General features: G+C 44.7%; 1 protein-coding gene across 2 annotated transcripts in view; it reads left to right on the top strand.

Moving 5' to 3' along the window:
- Positions 1-24,391, top strand: part of notch3 (notch receptor 3) — a 178,218-nt gene extending 153,827 nt beyond the window's left edge. For both annotated transcript variants that reach the window (XM_043694937.1, XM_043694935.1), the window contains exons 25-34: positions 1,423-1,967; positions 3,120-3,476; positions 3,897-4,045; positions 5,793-6,009; positions 6,935-7,037; positions 10,049-10,217; positions 11,202-11,506; positions 15,829-15,976; positions 16,729-16,826; positions 18,290-24,391. In XM_043694937.1, coding sequence (XP_043550872.1) covers positions 1,423-1,967; positions 3,120-3,476; positions 3,897-4,045; positions 5,793-6,009; positions 6,935-7,037; positions 10,049-10,217; positions 11,202-11,506; positions 15,829-15,976; positions 16,729-16,826; positions 18,290-19,693 — 3,495 coding nt within the window. In that variant the 3' untranslated portion in view covers positions 19,694-24,391. The remainder of the gene's footprint in view (positions 1-1,422; positions 1,968-3,119; positions 3,477-3,896; positions 4,046-5,792; positions 6,010-6,934; positions 7,038-10,048; positions 10,218-11,201; positions 11,507-15,828; positions 15,977-16,728; positions 16,827-18,289) is intronic.
- Positions 24,392-25,102: the final 711 nt, after the last annotated feature.

Genomic DNA, 25,102 nt, shown 5'->3' with positions numbered 1-25,102 from the left:
ACAAGGTGCAGAAGATAACCAGCCTCTGTGAACCCAGTAAACCATTGCAGCTCTGAGAAGGCAGGGAGGTAAAATGGAACCCGGACTCTTCACATAACCATAGAATTGTTATAACGCAAAAGAAAGCTGTTCAGCCCATCATATCTGTGCTGGCTGCACGAGTGAGGAATTTACTCTGTGTCTCCCAGCTCCTCCCTTTAACCCTGCGCATTATTCCTTCTTAGACACAGGGGGATATTGGTGGAGTAAGGGAGCAGGAGAGACTTGAGAGGATTTCCATTCCACTTGAGGAACATCAATCACCTTTGATCATTCTCAACATGTGAGCGCCACAGGCGAGGCTGCCTTTTATTATCCTCATGTAAAAGCAAAACGCTGCAGGTGCTCAAAATCTGAAATAAAAGCAGAAAATGGTGGAGAAACTCAGCAGGTCTGTGGCAGCATCTGTGGAGAGGGAAATCGAGTTAACGTTTTGAGTCAAATATGAATTCTTTAGAACCTGAAGAAGAGTCATATCAGACACAAACTGTTAACTCTTCTTCCCTTTCTCACATGAGGGATTTCACCTTTCCGAATTATCAAAAGACTCGAGAGTACAACAACAATTTTTATTTAAATAACACATTCAATGTAGGAAACTGTCCAAAGTGTGTGCTCAAACAAAATTTGAGACTAAGCCATGCAAGGAGACGTTAATACAGGTGACCAACAGATTTGCTCATAGATGTAGGTTTTTGTTTTGGAGGATTATTAAGGAGGAGAAAGAGCTGGAGGTGTAGGCAGCTGAAGCCACAGCAGCACAAACAGAGCAGCTAACGTTGGGTTGAGCAAGAGGGCAGGAGGAGAGCAGCACTGAATTCCTGGAAGGTCGTGAGGCTGGAGGAGGTGACAGAGATAAGGAGGTGTTGGGATTTGGGAAGCAAGGTGAGAATTTGAAATGGAATTGTTGCCTGACCACAAGCCAGTGTCGGTCAGTGAGCACTGGGGATGGTGGAAACATGGAGCCATTGAAACTGACAGCACAGAAGGCCGATTGTGTCCATGTGGGTAAAAAGGTACCATCCAGCCTTACCCCCACTTTCTGCCTCTTGTCCAAAGCCTTGTAGTTTTTGGCACTTCCTGTGCATGACCAGTTACTGTTTAAATGTGATGGGGGCTTTTGCTAGCCATCCTTTTCAAACAGCCAGCTCAAAAGTACTGGCATCGGCACCTCCTACCTCTTATCTCTCAGCCTATTGCCCCAGTTACGAGCTCCTCAGTCAAGGAGAACAGGTCCTTCCTGTCCACATGGTTTGAGTTAGGATTCGGGGAACAGGTCCATCAAAACAATAATGATGTCATTTGGAGCGTTGCTTAGTGATTGATTTCTATAACGTGAACTCACTTGTGAAATGATTAACACATGCTTGACTTCTCTTGCAGAGCTACACCGGGCCAAATTGCGAGCGCAGCATTCTAACCTGTCGGGAGCTGACCTGCCACAATGGTGAGGAGTGCATTGATTCTCCGCTGGGAGCCCGCTGTACCTGCCCACAAGGCCTAGCCTGCCAACTTCCCACCTCCAACCACAGCAACACCAACGGCTGCAGCAGTCGGCCTTGCCGCAACGGTGGCATCTGCAGGGCCAGCCGGCAGCTGCCTTTCTACCAGTGCCTGTGCCTGAAAGAGTTTGGCGGGAGGCATTGCGAGGTGCTCAGGAGGTACACCCCTCCTGCCAGGGAGGCAGCCTGCTCCCTCCAGGAGTGCCGCAGCAGGGCGGGTGATGGCTACTGTGACCGGGACTGCAACACACCCGCCTGCCAGTGGGACGGTGGTGACTGCTCGCTGTCAGTCGACGATCCCTGGAAGGAGTGCAGTGTTCAGGAGTGCTGGCGTTACTTCAACAATAACATCTGTGACGAGTTCTGCAACAGCCGTGAGTGTCTGTACGACAACTTTGACTGCCAAAGCCAAGAGAAGACCTGCAAGTAAGTCAGGACGCTGATCTGTACTCACCACCGACTAGCTGTTAGCTTAGGGGTTGAGGCCTTTCCTCTGCAACTTTGGATGACCCACTGACTCACTCACTCATTCAAAGGTCAGAGGTAGTTTCTTTACTCAGAGAGTAGTAAGGGCATGGAAAGCTCTGCCTGCAACAATAGTAGACTCACCAACTTTAAGGGCATTCAAATGGTCATTGGATAAACATATGGATGAAAATAGAATAGTGTAGTTTAGATGGGCTTCAGATTGGTTTCACAGGTCGGCACAACATTGAGGGCCAAAGAGCCTGTATTGCATTGTCGTGTTCTGTGTAGAATGTGGCACTGCTCCATGGCCTGCACAGAAACCGATCCCTGTTTAAATGCTCTTAATGTTGAGCTCTTAGAACGCTTATCCAGTTCCTATTCTCTAATTTCAAGCACCATAGCATCTCTATAATGTGGTGATATCCCATCTTTTTTAGGTTAATCTTCATTTATTCTTCTCCTGAGCTGCCAGCTATATGTTCTTGTTACCTTCCTGGGATATTTATTTCCCTGCCTCAGTTGTTCAAATGTCAGCAATGTTAATAATAAGAAAAAACATTTTTAAAAAGGATGAGTTAAAGATGCAACCATATGTTTCACTGCTGTTACTCAAGTGCCCAAAAACATGAGGAACAACATAAAGGCTTGTACAACAACATTTTAAACGTATTTACCAAAGTTGAACAAATGGAACAAAATAGTTGAATGATACTTTCTCACAAGTACAATATTAATAAAAGTTTAAACAAACAATTTACTTGCCACTGAAATGGATGTGATGAATTAAGATTGGGAGTCACATTTAAGTTTTTAGTAAGTTGCATGTTGCTGACTGCTGGCCTCGTGTCTCTCATTTTCTTCCTTTGCTGTGAACTGTTTCACTTACCCACAAATGAAAGCAATTAGGAACATGAGCGATCACTCTCGTGTATGCATACACACACAAAATCAAATGCATATTCCCACGCACAGACACATGCACTCTTGCATATTCGATATAGAATGATGTGCAATCCATAAACAGTGCCACAGGAGGTCTGTTCACCAGAACACGAGAAGAAATAACCATCCAGACGTTGTCACTAATCTGTGTTTTTATTTTTACGCCAGTCCGCTGTATGAGAAGTACTGTGCTGATCACTATGCTGACAAACTCTGCGATCAGGGCTGCAACAACGAGGAGTGTGGCTGGGACGGCCTGGACTGTGCCCCTGATGTGCCCGAGCGCCTGGCTGAAGGGACCCTCATTGTCATCGTGCTGCTGCCACCCGATGAGCTGCTGAAGAGCAGCACCAACTTCCTGCAGAAACTCGGTTCGATCCTACATGCCACCCTGCGCTTCAAACTTGACAGCAATGGGCAGGCCATGATCTACCCATACTATGGTAGCAGCTCCCAACTCAAGAGGCGCTCCGCAGCACTGGGCAGGGTACCCCGGGAACTGGAACAAGAACAGGAAATCATTGGGTAAGAGGTTTCGGCATCCCACTGCATGATTGTTACCATTGGTGGAGCTTGGATTCCACCCCCACATCTGGCTCCCAGACCCTGAACAAGGGCTCCCTAAACAAGAGCTCTATCCAGAGATTAAAAGGAACAGAAATGGAGCAAACTGCAAAGACCAAGAAAATTGGGGAGCGATTGGGCTAGGGCAAGAGAAGCAGTTTGACAAGAGGGAGAGCAGGAAGCAGGCAAGAGGTAAGGGAGATAAAACTAGGGAGAGTGGGTGGAGAAGTCAGATGGAGAGAGTGAGGAATGCAGACTCTAGCAATGTATAAGCACATTGCAGTGAGAGAAGCGAGTGCCAGTATGTCATTGGGAGGTTCTGATAGTTTGATTTGCCCCATTACACAGGATACAGCCTGAGATTGTGTTCCCTCTTGGCAGGTCAAAGGTGAACCTGGAGATTGATAATCGCCTGTGTGTCCAAGGAGCAGGTGAATGTTTCCCGACAGCAGAGAGCGCGGCTGCTTACATTGGAGCTTTGTCTGCAGTGGGAAACCTGCACTTCCCCTACCCCATCAAGGATGTCAACAGTAAGTGCCTCACTCTCTAATGACTTTAATACAAATGAAACTGCTACTTAAGAATTATTTTCAATTGGAAATCTAAGCAGGACTTCTATTGGTGTAGCTGGTACTTGGGACAACGAAGTTAATTCAATGATTTTACTATGTCCAATTAATAGAACACCATACAATGGTATTTCTAAATCACAATCCTCTGCATCTCTTGTTTACCCAATGCTGCTTAAAACCCTGTTTCATTTTAAAAGAACCAAACATCATTAGGACATCACGTTCACTCTTTCAATGCCTCCTCAAACCCACCCAAGAAGTCATTCAGAGGAACCACGATTATTCGAATGACACAGGCGGGGAGTGTTTTGTTGGATAATCGAATGTTGGGATAATCGAATGCCAGATAACACAGTTTAGCCAAGTATCGGGACCGTGCGATCTTGCCAGATAATCCGGATAATCGAGGTTCCGCTGTATTTCCTTCTTAATCCGCTTGTGAATTTAATAGATTTGCAGATGCCTTTCTGAACCTCAGCCCTCTTTGAGGACAGCTAATATTTGGTTTTAAATCTTGATCAATCCAAAGTTTTCTCATGTCCTGTTTTGCCCACCAGAAGACTATGTGTTCTTGGTCAAGGTTAGTCGAGTTTAATAACCAAAGACCTTGGTTTATGTGTGGCTGTGTTACTCAGTAACCCTAGAATTTTGCTTCCAAATCTAAGTACCTCACTATAAATCATTGTGCACATTCTCAGCTGTGTTGGCATTACCACCTCCAATTACAAGTGGTAATTACAAAAGTTCATAAGCAGTAGGAGCAGGTCATTCAGCCCCTTTCAGCTTGCTCATCCATCCAGTAAGATCGTAGCTGATCTGAATGTCACCTTAACCCCAGTTTCCTGCCGATCCCAGAATCTTGGACTCCTTTATAGATCATAAATCTGTCCAACCCAGCCTTGAATTTATAGAATTATCGAGCCTCTGCCGCTAACTGGAATAGGGAAGTGAGACCTTTGTTTAAAAGTCATAATTTTAAGTGTCTTCAGAGTTTACATGTTAAGAAAGCAGAGGGATGATAACTTTATTAAGGAGCGAACGTATGTGGCCAATGCCACCATGAGATGGAGCACCACCTGTACTTGCACACGTTGGAATGATGCTTTCTCACCACTATTCAACAACTGTTTAAACAGCCAGGGTTACTATCAGTTACACCAAAAATATTGAGCCCACTGACTCTGTTCTGTAACAGTCTAAGTGACAGTGATAGTCCCAATGGTGCTCCACCAGCAGACAGCCAACATAATGAGCTGGTTCAGCAAAACGAACACCGGAGCTGCTGAGAACTCCAGAACTTGTGGAGTGGTGTAAGTGATGGTCAAAGTTATTATGCCCACGGCCCACTGCTTCCCAACCCTTATTCTACTGTGACCCTCTCAGTGAGAGCACAGGGGCTTGTTTCATGACCTAGTGACTGTACATGCTCAGATGGATCCCCAAGGCCATTTTTAATGGCATTGCCCTGTCTCTGATGTTGACAGCATGTACTCCTGTTTAATCAGTGCAATCTGCCATCATAAATCACTGGCCTCCTTACAATGACACTTTGTAGCATCATCGGAAGCATTGAGCTAAGCGGCCCTCTCAATTTTGACTCCTTTCACCCCCCCTCTCCTTTACCCCAACTTGGTACTGTGATGAATATTTTGCTTTACATCCTTCTCTCTGACTCTCTTTTGTGTTTCTACTTTCCCCATCCCAGGTGAGCACCTGTCACCACCACCACCTCCCATGAACCTGCTGCCATTAATGATTGTTGCGGCTGTGATTCTCACCGTCATTCTGATCCTCGGCGTGCTGGTGGCAAGACGTAAGAGGGAGCAGAGCTTGCTGTGGTTCCCAGAGGGCTTCACCCTTAAGAAGGACAGCAGCAACAAGAACAGGCGTGAGCCCGTGGGGCAGGACGCACTGGGGATGAAGTAAGGATGATAGAGTTGATTGTTAGCTAGTGCGACTTCTCCAAGTGACCACAGAGGGTGTTACTGTGATTGAGCCAGACATTCTTATTTTACTTCCAGAGACTTACAGGTAAAGGGCCAGAGGTGCAAAGTGAAGATGATAAAGTGAAATACTGCAACATCTTGTGGAGAGCAATGGGGGGCGGCATGGTGGCTGGTACTGCTGCCTCACAGTGCCAGAGACCCAGGCTCGATTCCATACTCAGATAACCGTCTGTGTAGAGTTTGCACAATCTCCCAGTCTCTGCAGGGGTTTCTGCCTGTTGCTCTGGTCTCCTCCCACAGTCCAAACATGCACGGGTTAAGTGAATTGGCTACTAACTGTGGGGTTACTGGGATAGACTAGGGGAGGGTGCTATTCAGAAGCTTCCAGCTGACTCTACCTACACCTGTTAGGGAATCCGTGTTGCCTAAGTTTGTGTTTTGAGTGTCGGGGCTGAGATGGTCTCATACGTGAGGTTTAGATATTAAGATCAAAAGTTCACAATTTTAAGTTCATAAAAATATCAGGTCAGAGTTGACATTATGTTAAGTCTCAATTTCTATGTATAATGAACACAGGGAGGAGTAAGATCATAGGGGAGCTGAGAGTAATTACCCTTGATGTCAAGCCTGCCATTTCTGCAGTAGTTCCCCAGGGTAGATATTTTCTAATAACCCTGCTCAAAGATGGCATTCCACACCATGGGATTTGAACCGAGATTTCCTAATTCTGAGGTGGGGCCACTACCACTGCAGCACAAGAGCTCTAGTTTCCCGGGTTACATGTTTTCTAATCAATCTGTTGAGAGATAGTGTGCACACCTCTGGAGTAGATGGGACTTGGACCGTGGGCCTCCAGCTTTCGTGGAGTAGTTGTGTAGCTGATGTGTATCTTTCTCACCAGGCACATCTCTAAATCCATGGTGGAGGAGGGTCTGATCAGTGAAAGGGACCTCCAGACTGAACAGTGGCTGGATACAGAGTGCCCCGAGGCAAAACGACTTAAGGTAAGGAGTGTCTCCGTTTGCTTATACTTTGTGAGTTAGCAATCACAGGAACGTTGTTCACTCCTGTAGCGCACCACAGCTTTATACAGGATGTATTCAATTGAACAGTGATCAGTGTGACCGGTTTGCTGAATTTAATCATCCCTGTCAGCTTAGACTGGTGAGACGACATGTCGCTGGCTGGGCCAGCATGCATCAGCATTCCCTAGTTGTCCTTGGGAAGGTGGTGGTGAGCCTGCCTTCTTGAACCACTGCAGACTATAAACTGTAGGTTTGACCCCCAATGCCCGTATGGATGGGATTCCAGATTTTGATTCAGCATTGCTGAAGGAATGGCAATATATTTCCAGGATGGTGAGTGACTTGGAGGGAAACTTGCAGGTGGTGGTGTTCCCATGTATCTGATGCTCTTGGGCTGACTCATTCTTGTCTCTGATCTTCCATTGTAGTCACAGTATTTATATAGCTGGTCCAGTTCTACTTCTGATCAGTGGTAGCTCCCCACCCTCACCTGAATGTTGATAGGGATTTTAGTAACAGTAATGCAATTGAATAGATTCTGTGTTATTGAAGATTATCTTGTCCAGTGATGTTACTTGCCATTTCCCATGGCTAACCCACCTAACCTGAGCATCCATGGACACTATGAGCAATTTAACATGGCCAATCCACCTAACCTGCACATCCATAGACACTATGGGCAATTTAGCAAGACCAATCACCCTAAACTACACATCCATGGACACTATAGGCAATTTAGCACAAGGCCAATTCACCTAACCCACACATCTTTGGGCCACAGGCAGAAACCACAGGACCTGGAGGAAACCCACGCAGACAAAGGGCAAGTGTGCAAACTCCACAGAGTTGTCCGAGGGTGGAATTGAACCCAGGTCCCTGGCGTGTGTGGCAGCAATGCTAACCACTGAGCCATTGTGTTGCCCTGGTTATTACATAGATCCCAAACATGCAGATGTGAATGGAGCAAATACATTGTTTATAGGAATCTTCTTTAACTGGTCTAGGAGGGTTCTTTTAGTACAGTAGTAATGTCCCCATCTCTAAGCCGGAAGACCCGGGTTTGAGTCCCATCTGCTCCACATGTGTTTTATAACATACCTGAATAGAGCAATTTAAAATGTCTAGGAATGACTGGTACTTCAACTGAAAATAGTTTGGAATCTTTCAGCTGCTCTCTTTATGCTTGTACCTCTCTGATCTCAGAAATACTTCTGTGTCTCAGTCTGCCATGATTACCAAAGGCACATGGACATTTGAACCCCAACACATTTTTTTTTTCATTATTTAACCCATTATTCTTTCATCATAATTCAATCTTTCTCAGTTCTCCCAGCTTTGGACTCATTCTTTGTTCTGTTGCATGGTCTATGACTATGTTCTTGGGAGACATGAGAGAATTGACTGACATTACTCCTGGATTTCTGTTTTATCCTGAGTGAGAGCCAGATCCTTTCTGTCTATGTAGCTTCTTGTTTTGGTAACAGAAGCTGAACTAAGGTGACGCAGTGGCAGCTAAGGTGAGGAGCTGGGGTCACTAGTCCATCTAAGTGGGGTTCACACAAGCCCTGAACTGAATGAATGGCAGAGCATACTCATTGGGCTTAATGCCCTATAGCTGCTTGCGATGCCAGTACAGCACTGGACAGTGGGGAGGCTATCAGACATTGTATTTTTTTTTAAAATCCATTCACAGGATGTCGGCATTGCTGGACATTCCCACCATTTATTACCCCATCCCTACTTGCCCAGAGTCAACAACATTGCTGTGGGTCTGGAGTCACATATCGACCAGGTAAAGACAGCAGTTTCCTTCACGAAAGGAGAAAGTGAGTCTGCAGATGCTGGAGACCAGAGTCAAAGAGTTTGGTGCTGCCAAAGCACAGCCGGTCAGGCAGCATCCAAGAAGCAGGAGAGTCCTGATGAAGAGCTCATGCCCAAAACGTCGATTCTCCTGCTGCTCGGATGCTGCCTGACCGGTTGTGCTTTTCCAGCCCCACACTCTTCGACCCTTTCCTAAAGGACACTTGGTCATACATTCATAGAGTCATAGAGATGTACAGCATGGAAATAGACCCTTCGGTCCAACCCGTCCATGCCGACAACACCCGGCCCATATCCCTCCAAACCCTTCCTATTCCTAATACCCATCCAAAAGCCTCTTAAATGTTGCAGTTGTACCAGCCTCCACCACATCCTCTGGCAGTTCATTCCATACACTTACCACCCTCTGCGTGAAAAAATTTCCCCTTAGGTCTCTTTTATATCTTTCCCCTCTCACCCCAAACCTATGCCCTCTAGTTCTGGACTCCCCCACCCCAGAGAAAAGACTTTGTCTTTTTACCCTATCCATGCCCCTCATAATTTTGTAAACGTCTATAAGGTCACCCCTCAGCCCCCGACGCTCCAGGGAAAACAGCCCCAGCCTGTTCAGCCTCTCCCTATAGCTCAAATCCTCCAACCCTGGCAACATCCTTGTAAATCTTTTCTGAACCCTTTCGAGTTTCACATCTTTCCGATAGGAAGGAGACCAGAATTGCACGCAATATTCCAAAAGTGGCCTAACCAATGTCCTGTACAGCTGCAACATGACACCTCCAACTCCTGTACGCAATGATCCAGCTGAGTTTTTCCTGACAATCAACAGCAGTTTCATGTTTAGCATTAGATTCTTAATTTATTTAATTGAATTTGAATCCCACTATATCAGGATTTGAACCCAAATCCCTCGAATATTAATAGGATTAATAGTCCAGCGATAATACCATGAGGCTAGTCCCTCCATTCTGCCTATATATCTCCTGTATTTTTATATGTAGTACTTCACCTTGCCTCAATGTTTTTGGCAGTGCCCAGAGCCAGGGTGTTTGCTCAGTGCGGACAAAGGTGCAGTATTTGGGTTATAAATGGCTTTCAGTGTCACGTTCAACTTGAGTCCAAGAATGGAGCTCCTGTACACCTCTATTAACCCGCAACTCTAACACATTCCTCAGGTGGAGGAGCCTACCTTACTGTCCGACAACGAAGATGCTGTTGATTGTCGCCAATGGACACAGCACCACCTAGCAGCAGCAGACATCCGGATGCCACCTTCCATGGCCCTAACCCCGCCACAGGGAGAGTTTGATACTGATTGCATGGATGTGAATGTGCGCGGTCCAGGTACATGTTCTATTGGATTAAGAACGGCAGGTAGCCAAGATCAGGCTTACTCAGCTAGAAAGGAGCTTCCCAGCATTGTGCTGATGAAATATGTTGTATGCTACACCAGTAAACCATATAGAGCCAAGGTTTCTCACTTTCCTTTTTGGCTTGACCTGGTTACATAGCAGCACTGATCAATTACCTCAGTTTTCTACTTGGCTCTATGGTTAGAAATGGCATGTGACACCAAGAGACTGACATGCAGCACACAGTGAGGAGTTGTGTGTTTGACATAGTCTGATGTGGAGCAGTGAGTTCAAGAAGAATATGGGGATCTCAGGAGCTATAGGTCATCACGTGTTGATTTAAGAGCAATACAAGTGGCATTCCCTTCTTTTTCTTTATGCTGTGCACAGAGTGTGGCTAGCAGGGTGAGATCAGCAACTCTGTCTCAATCAGGAATTATACCCTTGAAGTTTAATAACAATAAAGAACCTGTTTGCTCAAAGAGAAATTAGAATGTGGGAATTAATATGGAGTTGTTAAGGTAAAGAGCAAAGAAATCTCTTAAGAGATGCTAATTATTCTCCCTGGCATTCTCCATCTTGACCAATCTGAGCCGACCTGTCAGCCATTTTAGCATTTCCTTCTCCGCTAGTATCAGTTATTGCTTCCCTTGAAACTGATATTCTTGCATCTGGCCTGATAAGTGCAAGACACAAAGGTTTTGACAGCAATTTTCCAGCAACATCCAATGCCAGTTGTATTTGAGAGAGAAAGGAAGAGAAGGATATGTAAACAGGTTTTAGATGTTGGGTGGAAGAAGGCTATGTGGAGCATAGTCAGCATGAACCGGTTGGGGCCAAATGGGCTATTTCTGCACTGTGTAATGCTGTGGAACCTGGAGTTACCTGGGACATCACGTTTTATAGTAAATGTCAGATCTCTTCAAGAATGAAGTGCTGAAATGGGGAAGCTGAAAATCCAATCCCTGTGTTTTAGATGGTTTCACTCCACTGATGCTGGCCTCTTACTGTGGGGGAGGACTGGACACAGGCCTGACTGAGGAAGAGGAGCAAGAGGACTCATCTGCCAACATCATCTCAGACCTCATCTATCAGGGAGCCAACCTCTGTGCACAGACAGACCGAACCGGAGAGACTGCCCTTCACTTGGCTGCCCGTTATGCAAGGGCAGATGCTGCCAAGCGACTCCTGGATGCAGGTGCTGATGCCAATGCTCAGGACAACACTGGGCGCACACCTCTCCACGCTGCAGTTGCCGCTGATGCTCAAGGAGTCTTCCAGGTAAAGCCATTGAAATGCATTTAGCAGCTTCTTTTTACAGGATATGGACTTCACTGGCTAAGCCAACATTTATTGCCCCAGTGTAATGCACTGGAGAAGGTAATGGTGAGCTTCCACCTGAACTCCTGCAGTCCTTGAGGTATGGGGAAACTCATGGCATTCCTAGCTGGGAGTTCCAGGATGTTAACCCAGCAACTGTGAAGGAATGGCGGTGGATTTCCAAGTCAGCATCGTGAGTGGCTTAGAGGGGAATTTGCAGAGGATGCAGCTTCTGTGCATCTGCTGTCATGGGTTTGGAAGATGTTATTGAAGGAGGTTTATCAGTGGTTGCTGTGGTGCATCATGTATGTGATACAGACATGTTCCACTGTGCATCATTTGCGAATGGAGTGAACATTTAAGGAGGTGAATTGGCTACTTTGATCTAATACATTGTCTCTGCTCAAGTCAACACTTGTGACATTGACTCATGCATCTGAAAACAACACACTGGTGTTCATTATTACTCTGTAGCTACAGGCTGTGCTCCTGATTCAGATGTTTTCCAATGCATTATCTGTAATGACTCCTCTCAGCACCACTGATGAGGTACAGCATGCTGGCAGTCATTGCACTAGTCACTTGCAGACAGCACAATGTTTGTAAACATGACACTGCACATATTACCCAGTGAATGATACACAGCGAAGAATCTTTTATCTGAAAAAGCCCTGATTAGCTTTACCCATAATTCCCTCGCAGTGTACAGGAGATTGAGGTTAGTAAGGTCAGGGATAGGTTTACAAGGTCACCAAGGGGGGCACCAGCAATCAGGATGTTGGTTTGAAATATGTGTACTTCAATGCCAGGGGCATCCGGAATAAGGTGGGCGAACTTGCAGCATGGGATGGTACCTGGGATTTCGATGCTGAGGCCATTTCAGAGACTTGGCTAGAGGAGGGATAGATTCTGGGATTTAGGTGTTTTGTAGATTCTGGGATTTAGGTGTTTCAGCAAGAACAGAGAAGATGGTAAAAGAAGAGGGGGTGGTGGCATTGTTAATCAAGGGTAGTACTACAGCAGCTGGGATAACGTTTGAGGACTCATCCACTGTGGTAGTTTGGGCTGTGGTTAGAAACAGGAAAGGAGAGGTCACCCTGTTGGGAGTTTTCTATAGGACCCCGAATTGTTCCAGGGATGTAGAGGAAAGGATATCAAAGATGATTCTCGATAAGAGCGAGAGTAACAGGGTAGTTGTTATGGGGGACTTCAACTTCCCCAACATTGACTGGGAATACTATAGTTCAAGTAGTTTAGATGGGTCAGTTTTTGTTCAGTGTTTACAGGAGGGTTTTCTGACAGGTCAATAAGGGGCGATGCCATATTGGATTTGGTACTAGGTAACAAAACAGGCCAGGTGTTGGATTTGGAGGTAGGTGAGCACTTTGGCGATAGTGGCCATAATTCAGTTACAATAGCAATGGACAGGGATAGGTATATACCACAGAGAAAGGGGCATAATTGGGGGAAAGTCAATTATGACGTGATTAGGCAAGATTTAGGATGCATAGGATGGGCAAGGAAACTGCAGGGGATGGACACACCTGAAATGTGGAGCTTATTCAAGGGACGTCTACTGCGGGTCCTTGATAAGTATATGCCTATCGGGCAGGGAGGAAATTGTCAAGAGAGGGAGCCATGGTTTACTAAAGAAGTTGAAGCTCTTGTCAAGAGAAAGAAGAAGACTTATGTGAGGATGAGACACGAAGGCTCAGTTAGGGGGCTTGAGAGTTATAAGTTGGCCAGAAAAGGTCTAAAGAGAGAACTAAGAGGAGCCAGGAGGGGAAATGAGAAGTTGTTGGCTGATAGGATCAAGGAGAACCCTAAGGCCTTCTGTAAGTACATCAGGAATAAAAGAATGACTAGAGTAAGATTAGGGTCAGTCAAAGACAGTAGTGGGAAGTTGTGTGTGGAATCTGAGGACATAGGGGAAGCGCTTAATGAATACTTTTCATCAGTATTCACATTGGAAAAGGGCAATATTAGTGAGAATACAGAGATACAGGCTACAGAATTAGATGGGATTGCGGCTGACCAAGAGGAGGTTTTAACAATTTTGGAAGATCTGAAAATACATAAAACCCCAGGGCAAGATGGGACTTATCCTCAGATTCTCTGGGAAGCCAGGGAGGAAATGTCGAGCCTTTGGCTTTGATCTTTACGTCATCATTGTTGACAAGAGTAGTGCCAGAAGACTGGACAATAGCATGTATTATTCCCTTGTTTAAGAAGGGGAGTCAGGACAACCCTGGGAATTATAGGCCAGTGAGCCTTACTCCGGTTGTGGGTAAGGTGTTGGGAAAGGTTATAAGAGATAGGATTTATAATCATCTGGAAAGGAATAATTTGATTAGGGATAGTCAACACAGTTTTGTGAAGGGTAGGTCGTGCCTTACAAACCTTATTGAGTTCAGGTGGATGAAGGTAAAGCGGTTGATGTGGTGTATATGGACTTCAGTAAGGTGTTTGATAAGGTTCCACATGGTAGGCTATTGCGCAAAATACAGAGTTTCGAGATTGAAGGTGATTTAGCAGTTTGGATCAGAAATTGGCTAGCTGAAAGAAGACAGAAGGTGGTGTTTGATGGGAAATGTTCATCCTTGAGTTCAGTTACCAGTGGTGCACTGCAAGAATCTGTTTTAGGGCCACTGCTGTTTGTCATTTTTATAAATGATCTGGATGTGGGTGTAGAAGGATGAGTTAGTACATTTGTGGATGACACTAAGGTAGGCAGAGTTGTGGATAGTGCTGAAGGATGTTGTGGGTTACAGAGGGACATAGGTAAGATGCAGAGCTGGGCTGAGAAGTGGCAAATGGAGTTTAATGCAGAAAAGTGTGAGGTAGTTCACTTCGGAAGAAGTAACAGGAATGCAGAGTACTGGGCTAATGGTAAAATTCTTGGCAGTTTAGATGAACAGAGAGATTTCCGTGTCCTGGTGCATAAATCCCTATCCCAGGTTGATAGGGTTGTGAAGAAGGCATATGGTGTGTTGGCGTTTATTGGTAGAGGGATTGAGTTTCAGAGCCATGAGATCATGCTTCAGCTGTACAAGACCCTAGTCAGGCCGCACCTGGGGTATTGCACACAGTTCTGCCAACGCATTTTTGGAAGGATGTGGAAGCTTCAGAAGGGATTCAGAGTAGATTTACTAGGATGTTGCCTGGTATGGAAGGAAGATCTTACGAGGAAAGGCTGAGGGAACTGAGGCTGTTTTCGTTGGAGAGAAGAAGGTTGAGAGGTGATTTAATCGAGATGTATAAAATAATCAGAGGGTTAGATAGGGTGAACAGTGAGAGCCTTTTTCCTCGGATGGTGAAGGCTTTAAATTGAGGGGTGTTAGATTTAGGACAGATGTCGAGGTACTTTCTTCACTCAGAGTGTGGTAGGGGTGTGGAACGGACTGCCTGCTACAGTAGTAGACCTGCCGACATTAAGGGCATTTAAGTGGTCATTGGATAAACACATGGATAATAATGGAATGGTGTAGGTTAGATGGGCATCAGATTAATTTCACAGGTCAGTGCAATGTCAAGGGCCGAAGGGCCTGTACTGCGCTGTAACGTTCTAAGTTCTATATTCTATATTATAGTTAATCATGGGAACTGGAGGTGGCCAATCAGCCCCTAGACTCTCTTTCACAGCCTCACAATTATTCAATTAATCAAAACTTTCAGTATATTTCTAACTATAATTTTCTCCCCAATGTCCACTATTCCATACAGTACATAGTCTGGAATGGTTGGGAGCAAGTCCTTCCTGAATATGGAAGTTTTGGGATTATTTGAATACCTAACAACATGTGGATGAACCAGAACATCATAACTGTAACCCAAAGCAAAAAATAATAATAAAACATTAAGAGAAAGTTTTCCTTATCCAAATACTGTATCTCCCATGTTCCAGCTCCCAAAGAACTGCACTAAAGTTATGCCGTGTGCTGCATGTGTCTGCCCAAAAGATTTCCAGCTGATTGATGTTGCCATAGAATAGATTTACAAACTGGGGAGGCCACAGTGTGGTCATCTCAACAGGCTTTTCCAGTCTGTGCAACATCCTTTGGTATTTGTTGTTCAACAACTGAATCCCCTGTTTAAATTTCAGCTTGAAAACCACCTTTGTCTCCCAGCTCTGTGGTGAAACCAGTTTGTGAGAATCCTTGTAAATATGTCACTCAGAGCTGAGGGGATTTTCTGTTCAAAGTTGTTGTTGCAATTACTGAGTTAGAAAGTTTGAATTTTGCAGCCGTACCAAAGTGAGCTCCGTCTTGTTCCCTCTCCACCAGATACTAATAAGAAATAGAGTCACCGACCTGGATGCACGAATGGCGGATGGTTCCACTGCTCTGATTCTTGCTGCCCGTCTTGCAGTGGAGGGAATGGTGGAGGAACTAATAGCCTGTCATGCTGATGTCAATGCTGTCGATGAGATCGGTATGTTTGAAACCATCAGGGCTGTACCCCAAGGCACCTATTCAAGCTAGAATCCAAGGTCACTGGGTCAGATGTTGAGCTATGTGAACTGTAACTTGTTGTATAATGGTACATTAAATGGGAGAATGAAGGTCCAGCACAGCTTTTCAGGAGTGATTATCACATAGATTTTACCGCTAAGCATCATAAGGAGATATTCAGACCTGTGACCCAAAGCTTGGTTCACTGGTTGCATTTGCCAAAGTGAGAGGCAGAGGGGAATTCCAGGCCTTATGACCTGAAAGTATGGCTGCCAGTAAAGGAGTGAGGCAAATCTGCAACGTGCAAGGGATCAAAGTTGGACGAATGCAGAGGTCTCGAAGGTTATTGGGCTTTGAAGATTACCACAATAAGGAAGAGCCTAACTGTGGAAAAGTTTGAACATACATAGGAGAATTTTAAAGTGGAGACTTTGTTGGACTGACAGCAGTATAGTCCAGCAAATGCGGGGATGATGATGGGTGAATGGGTGAATAAGTTAGCATGTGAACAGCAGAATTTTGAATGACCTCCCATTTATGGAGGGAGGTAGCTGGGAGACTAGCCTGGAGAGTATTCCATCCCCCTCATTTCTGGTGTTGTCACGTGCCCTCCCACAAAGTTGGTTGCTTCTACTGGGGGAAAAAAAACTGTCTGACCTTTACTTACATTCTAATCTGCAGCAAAGGACTGGGCTATTGTAAGTAACTGTTCTGTTTAATATGGATATTTAGGTAAATCTGCCTTGCACTGGGCTGCAGCAGTGAACAATGTTGATGCTACTCTGGTCTTGCTGAAGAACGGAGCCAACAAGGATATGCAGGACAGTAAGGTAAGGAAAACAATCTGTTACTTCTCCACAGTATCAGAGATACTCTGTCAGTGCTTGAATCCTGGCTGCACTGATGGATAGTTTGAAATTGAATTCTCGGAATTCTACTTTTCTTTGATGAAGTATTTATATGATTGTCCAACTCAATCATGAGTCAAAATCCAGTTCCAAACACTGCACTTCCTGCCAAACAGACACAATAGGCATGTTACCAAGTCCCAGCCTCAACCAGTGCAACTATTGACCCAACTGCCCGAGCCATTGGCCCAATGCTGACCCTGAGATTTTTATTTATTTTCTGTTAGCAAGGCTTTTATTCTTCCCCTTGATTATCATGAAGCTCATGTAGAAATTGTGGGCAGTAAACTGAGCTGGTAATTCTTCAAGTTTGACTGTGAGATGTGGGTGAAGTTAACGAAGTATTTATTGACCACGCTGTGATGGATCTTCTCAAGTGACCAACTAATGCAGCGTTAATCTGCTTGATTACCGCTGAGAGACTTGGGATTGGCAGAATCCCTTCCTGTCCCTCAACAACATTAATAAAATGGTGAGGTCTCTTCACTTTTTCATTACCAGCCAACAGTCAAAAGTACAATGTTTATCCTGGAGCCAGGCACCTAATAGCCAGCTTTCCCCAAATTCAGTTTCACCATCTTCCATGGTTTGATGGCAACCTGTCTAGTCCAGCCCCAAGATCACTACACGGCTATTTCTCATTGTGTTGCTCCTTAGGAGGGTAGGAACACCTTGAACCTGTCCACTATTTTGTTAACTTGCAGCCAATGTGTATCTTAATCCATTGCATCAGCTCCGGTTCTGTCTACATTGCTTTAAAAAAATCTGGCAATTGTGATTATGGATATTTTAATAGCCTCACCAGTTTCTCAGAGAAACGACTTCCTGTGAAGGAGAACTTTCTGACATGAGTCCCTTGTTCTGAAACATTCTGACAGTGCAAATGCTTTTTCTCTATCCTATCAATTTCTCTAGTAATTTGAATACTCCTTAATGCTCTGCAGTCAAGGGAACCTTGACTAGTGTATCGTTCCTGCCCACACCTTTGCACCCTTTAGCTCTGGTTTCAGTTGTTATGGACAAGCTCCTAGAGGGCATAGGTTTAGGGTGAGAGGGGAAAGATATAAAAGAGACCTACGGGGTAACTTTTTCAAACAGAGAATAGCATGGGTATGGAATGAGCTACCAGAGGAAGTGGTGGAAGCTGATACAATTGCAACATTTAAGAGGCATCTGGATGGCTTTATAATAGGAAGGGTTTGGAGGGATATGGGCCGGGTGCTAGCAGATGGGACTAGATTGGGTTGGAATATCTGGTCGGCATGAACAGGTTGGACCGAAGGGCCTGTTTCCGTGCTGTACATCTCTATGACTCTATAACTTGGGTTTGAAGTGATGAGATTCTTTGACATTTTTTCTAATGATGAGGAAACTGTATTTTTCAGGAGGAGACGCCACTCTTCCTAGCTGCACGGGAGGGAAGCTTTGAAGCTGCTAAGATGTTGTTGGATCACTTTGCCAACCGGGACATCACAGACCACATGGACCGATTGCCACGGGACATTGCACAGGAGCGGATGCATCACGACATTGTGCAGCTGCTGGATGAGTACAACGCTGTACGGAGCCCTCAGGGTCAAGGTGGGCACATGGGCAGCCATTCAATGTCCCCCCTCATGTGCCCACCAAACAGTTACATGGCTAACTTAAAGCAAACCCCCCAGGGAAAGAAAGCAAGGCGGCCCGGCTCCAAGAATTCAGGTTCTGGGAATAATAGCAACCTGACCAAGGACTCGAAGGAACCGAAAACAAGGAACAAAAAATTGAGTCTGGATTGCCAAGCGTCCCTCATGGAAAGTTCAGTGACATTGTCTCCAGTAGACTCACTGGATTCGCCGCGTGCCTACATTACCAACCCTACGTCTCCAGTCATGACATCCTCTGGGATCTTGCATCCTGCGGGATCCTTGTCTGTGCTTGCCAACCCTCCAGTGAATGGTATTCTGGAAGGTCCCTTCACTGTCTCCTTGGCCAGACTTGGTGATCTTGGAGATGCTGCTCAGAACACTGCCGTTTTATCCAGGAACCACATGCAGCCTCATCTCTCAATGTCACAAGTCAGTGGCCAGCCCAACTGCCTCCTTAATGCCGGTGGCCTGGGTCTTAACGTTGGCATGGTGAGCCCTATCACCTCGGTACCCTTTGAATGGCAAACGAGGATTCCCAGCTCGCAGTGCAACTCCGTCATCAGCGTTGTACAGCAGACCGCTGGCTCACATGCTAACATGCACCAGCCGGGTCAAGCTCTGCAGCACGGCTTGGTGCTGCAGAGCCACATGTCCATGGGGAATGGCCCCCAAATGATCAACCAGCAGAGCCCAGTCAAGCCCCCAAACCCAGTAGAGCAGCAGGCAATCTCTCAAGCCCCACAGGCACAGCAGAGGTGCACCCCTTCCACCACCAGCCACTCCATTCAGCAGAGCTTGCTGAGGAGCGAGATGGCACGATTGCCAGACCATTGCAACCCGTCGCTTTCTGCTCAGGAAGCCCAGCCTCCGCAAGCCAACGTGCCACCATTTTACAAGCAGCACAGCGAGGACTACCTGACTCCCTCCTCCAAACACAGCTACACGACAGGCCACGACAACACCCCCAAGCATTACCTCCACCTGAAGAATGAGCACCCTTACCTGACACCATCCCCAGAGTCACCCGAACAGTGGTCCAGTCCATCTCCACATTCCATGTCTGATTGGTCAGACTCTACCCCCAGCCCGGCCATAATTGGACATCAAGCTCAAATGCAGCACATGACTGAACAAGCAACCAAAATGCAAGTTTTTGCATAAAGTACATCATTCGTTCCTTTTATTAAAAAAAAAGAGACGTCTCTATAGGATATTAGGACCCGGGCTATTATTATTTTTGTTACTGCACCTCCTTTCGTCATCTTGAAGTAACACGGAGCCGACTCTATAGTCACCTCGGCTGCATCTGTAATGGAGGTCACCTCTTGGTTCCGAATTTCAAAGGAAAGATTTTGATTTTTTCTTTTCAGAAAGAATGGTGAGAAGGAAAGTGTTGAATTTATTCCTGTCTCACTACAGTCACTGCCTTTACCACACGTGTTTATGAATCAGCAGGTAAACTGTGGAGCCTGTTACGGTTTATATGTTCCAGTCCTCTTCAAGTATATGTGTCACCAAACATTAAGAGCCCTCTTTTCTTCCCCTTTGGCGTACTGGACTTTCACTCGCCTCTTGCTGGTTTGACCAATGCCTGGGATTCCGGGCCGAACCTTTGTAACTTCATGTTTTGCCAGATGTTTGGCTGGGATTGCCACCACCCGCCAATGAGGATCCCGGGAAATTACCTCAGCAGAACTTGGACAGGAGGACACAGACGCTGCCTTTCCTGAGTAAGGTGTATTCCACACTACATTAACTTAGGCTGTTACAGTAAGTTCCGTCTCTCTGAGACCCCAGCAAGGCCTGAAGGCTTTCATCTGCAATTAGTAACCATTCCAGAATAACTGGCACTAGTAACACCTCTGCCCCCTTCCCAGCAGCCGAAGGAAATTGTGTTTCAAGCAACACAAAAGCTATAAAAACTTGTCTGAACCGTTGAAGCCTCAAGTGTAGGGTCATCCTATCATTTCATTATATATAAAGTGATTAACATGGGATTTTTTTAATACAATTTCTTTCTCTCGTGCTGTGTATTTTAATCCTGAATAAGCTTTCCTAAAACTTACTGCCATTGGAAATTGCGATGCTGCCAAGAATATAATTGTATGTTATTTAACTGTTTTAGGGTTCAAAGGAATACTGTTTGTTTTTGTAATCGAGTTCTTCCGCCTGAGAGATGCTTCCGAGAATTGTTCGCTTGTCATGGGCAGGGCAGATTGCGTGTCAAAACTCTGCCCCAAAATCTAATCCAGTCTAAGCAGAGCTTGCTCAAGCACCCAGTTTAAAATTGTCCAGGCCTATATCAGGACACCCCCACCACCCCCACCACCCCTCCGGTTACTCACTTATTCCCCAGGCCTCACAGTGTCAAACAGTTCACAGGTTCCTGTTTCCTTTAATGCACAGCTCCTGCATCATATTATTTTCCATTTCATTTAAATAGTAATTTTTTTTCTTTTAAAAGGAAAATGAGAAATGTCAAAATATGTACACTTTTTAATTGGATATAATCTGTTGAAAGGTCATGTTGATAATTGCTCTATAAGAGAAATTGACTGATTTAGTATCAATTATCTGTTTAAAAATTAGCTCATCAACTAGGCATTAAGCAGATGCTCAGTGAGAGTGAATCATTTGTGTCTTTGAAGATTTAAGATTTGGCTCAAGTTTACTGATCAGAGAAAATTGTTCTGGGCACTTTAATCAGGGCCAGAGCCCCACACTCGTTGGTAGGGCCTTGGAAATGGGCTGTACCAATCTTTTCTCAGGCAGGAACTTGAATTCTGACGACAGCCACTTCAGTTCAGATTTCTGAAGTCTTTTTAAGTCAGTCCACTTGAGCCCAGTGGCTGATGTTATAACAGTTGACACCTAAATCTAAAATAAAAGCACGAAGTGCAGGCAAAATTCAGCTAGTCTGGAAGTGTCTTTGGAAGGAAGAACAAAGTTAGCATTTCCAGTCTTTTTTTTTATAAGTCCTACTTTAATGACTTACTACAATTAACAACAGGATTACAGACACCTCATCTTTTTTGAAATGGAGGATCATTCTTGAACGTAATGATGCCCAGCATTGAAAACCAATGTTCAGTTTCACTGCCAATTCTTCAGTCTTTCTCTCATGCTAATTACATCGCGGGCTATTTTCATAAGGGTCAACATCATATCACAGGTATCAGGCTCTCAGAAACAACCTCAGCGAAAGAGAAGTGCTGCACTTGTTCAAAACAATCAATGGTTGCAGTTTTACCAACTCCTATCTACAAGCCTCCTTCAGATAGAAGGTAGAAGAAAGAACCTTCAGCTATTGCTGATGGAGTTTGGGTCAAAAGAGATTGCACATTTTGTGACTGAGAAGAGTATTGTAGGACCAGCCAGTCCAAGATGTTAACAGAATGTGGGTGTGATTACTTGAAGAGGTTTTAATTTTTGAGTAAATTTTTTTGTTTTGTTTCTTGCCCCTCTTCACCTCCCCCCCCATCCCATGCAATCTCTGTACTATATCCATTGACCTAAAGGTGTAACTCCTCAGATATTAGTTGGATAAGATGCAACTCATGGTGAAGTCAAAGGTTCCCACTCTTGGTCAGAGGTATTCCAGCATGTGACCTCCCAAAGAGCCCCTCCCACTCTCCTGCTATTGACCATAGCACATTCCCAATCTGAGAGTGCACTGTATCTGACGTTCATCAGGAAACTCTTTCTACTCTCTGATTATTTGGTTGTTTGTCAGCCACTCCTTTTCTCATCACTTGAGGTAAAAACACAGTTAAAAATATGAGAGAAAAATGTCTTTTTTTTAATGTTCATTGGGATTTTACTCTGTCTTGCTCACTACGTATCCTGGAGTTAGTCTTTAATTTCTAGCTATTCCCAGATGATCCTCAATAGCCGACAATTCCATGTTTGCACTGCTTGCCCACCTTGTAATTACTGCAAGAAAACATTTAAAAATAATCAAGAAATGCAACAACGCAGCATCAATTCCTGAAGTTAAATGATCTCCAGTTCCTGGGACCAGCAAAGACCTGAGGAGAACAGTTAGCAACTGAAGAGGATTTGTTTCTCTGTGTTGCCCACCCTCCCTTCCAGGTGTGCAGTTGGAATAGGTTTTTTCCAGCGCTGATTTAGTTAGAAAAGGGAAACTTGAAGAAGACACGGGTTCAGTGGTTCAATTGCATCCAATTGGAATGCCTGTACGTTTAATATGACTTGCCAGTATTTCAATAACAACCCAGGAATGAAAATAACTGGACCTGTTCAGTTAGACCGATGCAAAAAAACAAATGATGAGAGAGTTCATCTTCTATTTGAGAAGAAGATCAGGCTTATTCTAATGAAACTTTGTGTGCTTGTCAAGTAAGCAGGGATAAAATCTTCCTCTGCCTCATATTCCCCTCACCTGATCGGGGAGTAATATTTGCAACCTGTTCTTGCCGTCTGGTTTGAGAACCAAGGCTCTTCATGGGGTCCAAAACCCGTACTTTAGCAGCCCTGAATCTCAAGGTATGGAGTCGGAAAACCAGATGTGAGAGGAATGGATCAAAAATCAAAACCCAAAATTTCTATTCAAGTACCTGAGAGGTGGGGTGAGCGTTGCACCTGTCCCTTCAGAAGAATTTGCCTTCTGGGGAGTGAGAGGCAGTCATTGCCTTGGTGGGTAGGTGGTAATTTTTCCCTCTCTTGCCCCAGGCCTGCTTCACAACTTCAGATTTATTGGTCAGCCTGGCCCAACTTCAAATCTGCCCCCCGTCTGATACGAATGATATTTATGTAGAAATAAGGGAGTAGGGGGAGAAGCAGGAACTCACCTTTGGCCTGGTTCCTGCAGGAGAATGCAGACCTGTCATTATGGTCAGCCCAGTCATTATCAAGGTTCATTGTAAACCTTAATCACTTCGTCACACGCTGAGGAATTGAACCTGAGAATTGAACCTTGTATGTTTTTTTAAGAAAAATTGCCAATTTTATTTTACAAATCCCCTTGTAGCCCACACCCATAGCCCTGTCAGTTAACCATCGCTTGGGGTAGTGGTTTCAGGAAAGAAGAGGCAGAATTACGTTTCGTGCAGCAAGTTGGGAAAAGTTGGACTGGTGGGATGAGGATGAGGGGGCGGGGGAGAGGAGATGGTGTGTCAGGTGATAAACCGAGTGGGTGGGTGGGAAGGAAAGGTGGACTACAAGTGACCCGTCTGGGTGATGCATGGGTGGACAGGGTATGCACATAGGGAGCTGTGGAGCAAAGGATGTGAACCTGAGCGGGACATAGCGTTCAGGTAAGTCCTGCAGCCTCTGCGCATGGAACAGACGAGGTAGTGCTGCTTAAAAATCAAGCAAAGGCGAAATAGAGGTGTCACGCTGCTTGCAAAGGTGAGAGAGCACCCTGTTGGCTCGGCTGTTTTCCCTGCCTTAGTTGGGACTGAGTTTATGAGGGACCTATATATATATTTTATATATTTTTTTTCTCAACATTCTTGGTCAGTAGTGCAGCTCAAACAGTAGAATGTACATTTAAAGCATTAACGGATTCTTTTTTAAAGAAAGCAGACTGTAAATAAATCAAATTGAAGAACAAAAAACATTTACTCATTTCAAAAGTACTTGTTTGGAATGTTTCACGTACTCAAATAAAAACCTCACTTTCTTATTTAGTTGTATATCACATGGAAATACGGCCAACATACTTGGTTGTTTGTTCTTAGAAGGATTCTTTGTAGACGTTTTATAATATTTCAAGCCTTTTTACAAAAATGTAGCTTTAATCTGTACAGAAAAAAGTATTTTAAGTCACATCTTTTGTATGCAGAAAATAAAGGTTGTGAGGTAAATATACTTCAAAAATAAAGCTGTAGGAAACTACATTTTATGACTCTCTATTTTCTTTGCAACAAAACCACATGCTGAGATTGAAGGTGCATTCGGGAATGTGGAAACCGTGTTTCAATGCAGGAAGTTATCGGTAGTTGCAAGTCTAACCGAGCCTCAATTTTTGCCCCAAAGTTCTGGTGAAGAACGTTTTTAGAGACGGGTTTGCATTTGGGCCTCTTTTTATGTTTTTTTTATTTTTTTGTTGTTGTGAAGAAGTCAAGCCTTCCAAAATCTCATTAAAACTGGAAAGAGCAGAACAGAATGCAGTCAATCTTTCTATCTTATTGTGTGTTATAGCTTATAGGAAAAGAAATGGTCAGGGAGTTGATTCCATGATGATGCATTCTTACCAGGTCTGTAGCACATATCGGCATGTTTGTTCCTTTATCAGTATAATACTATCTATATAATATTACCACAGTGCCTTCCAGGAAGCATGTTTTAATTGGATTGGGCATTTATTTATCCATCAAAAACTCAATTACCCAATAGCAGGGTGGAAAAAGGAATCAAACAAAAGGTGGAAATGAATTTAAAGGGATCTTGAAATCTCTCCAAGTGTTTTTATGTTTAGCAGGGTGTGTGGTACTAACACTTGTGAAATCGCCAAATCATCAGTAGTTTGATTAAATTTCACCCCTTTCTTAGGAAAGGAAAGGGGAACTTTGCGGTTGTAAAATTGCCTAATTCAAATATTTGAGG

The sequence above is a fragment of the Chiloscyllium plagiosum genome, chromosome 8, assembly GCF_004010195.1.
Source record: "Chiloscyllium plagiosum isolate BGI_BamShark_2017 chromosome 8, ASM401019v2, whole genome shotgun sequence".
NCBI lineage: Eukaryota > Metazoa > Chordata > Chondrichthyes > Orectolobiformes > Hemiscylliidae > Chiloscyllium > Chiloscyllium plagiosum.
This window is presented reverse-complemented; position numbering and strand designations above follow the sequence as displayed.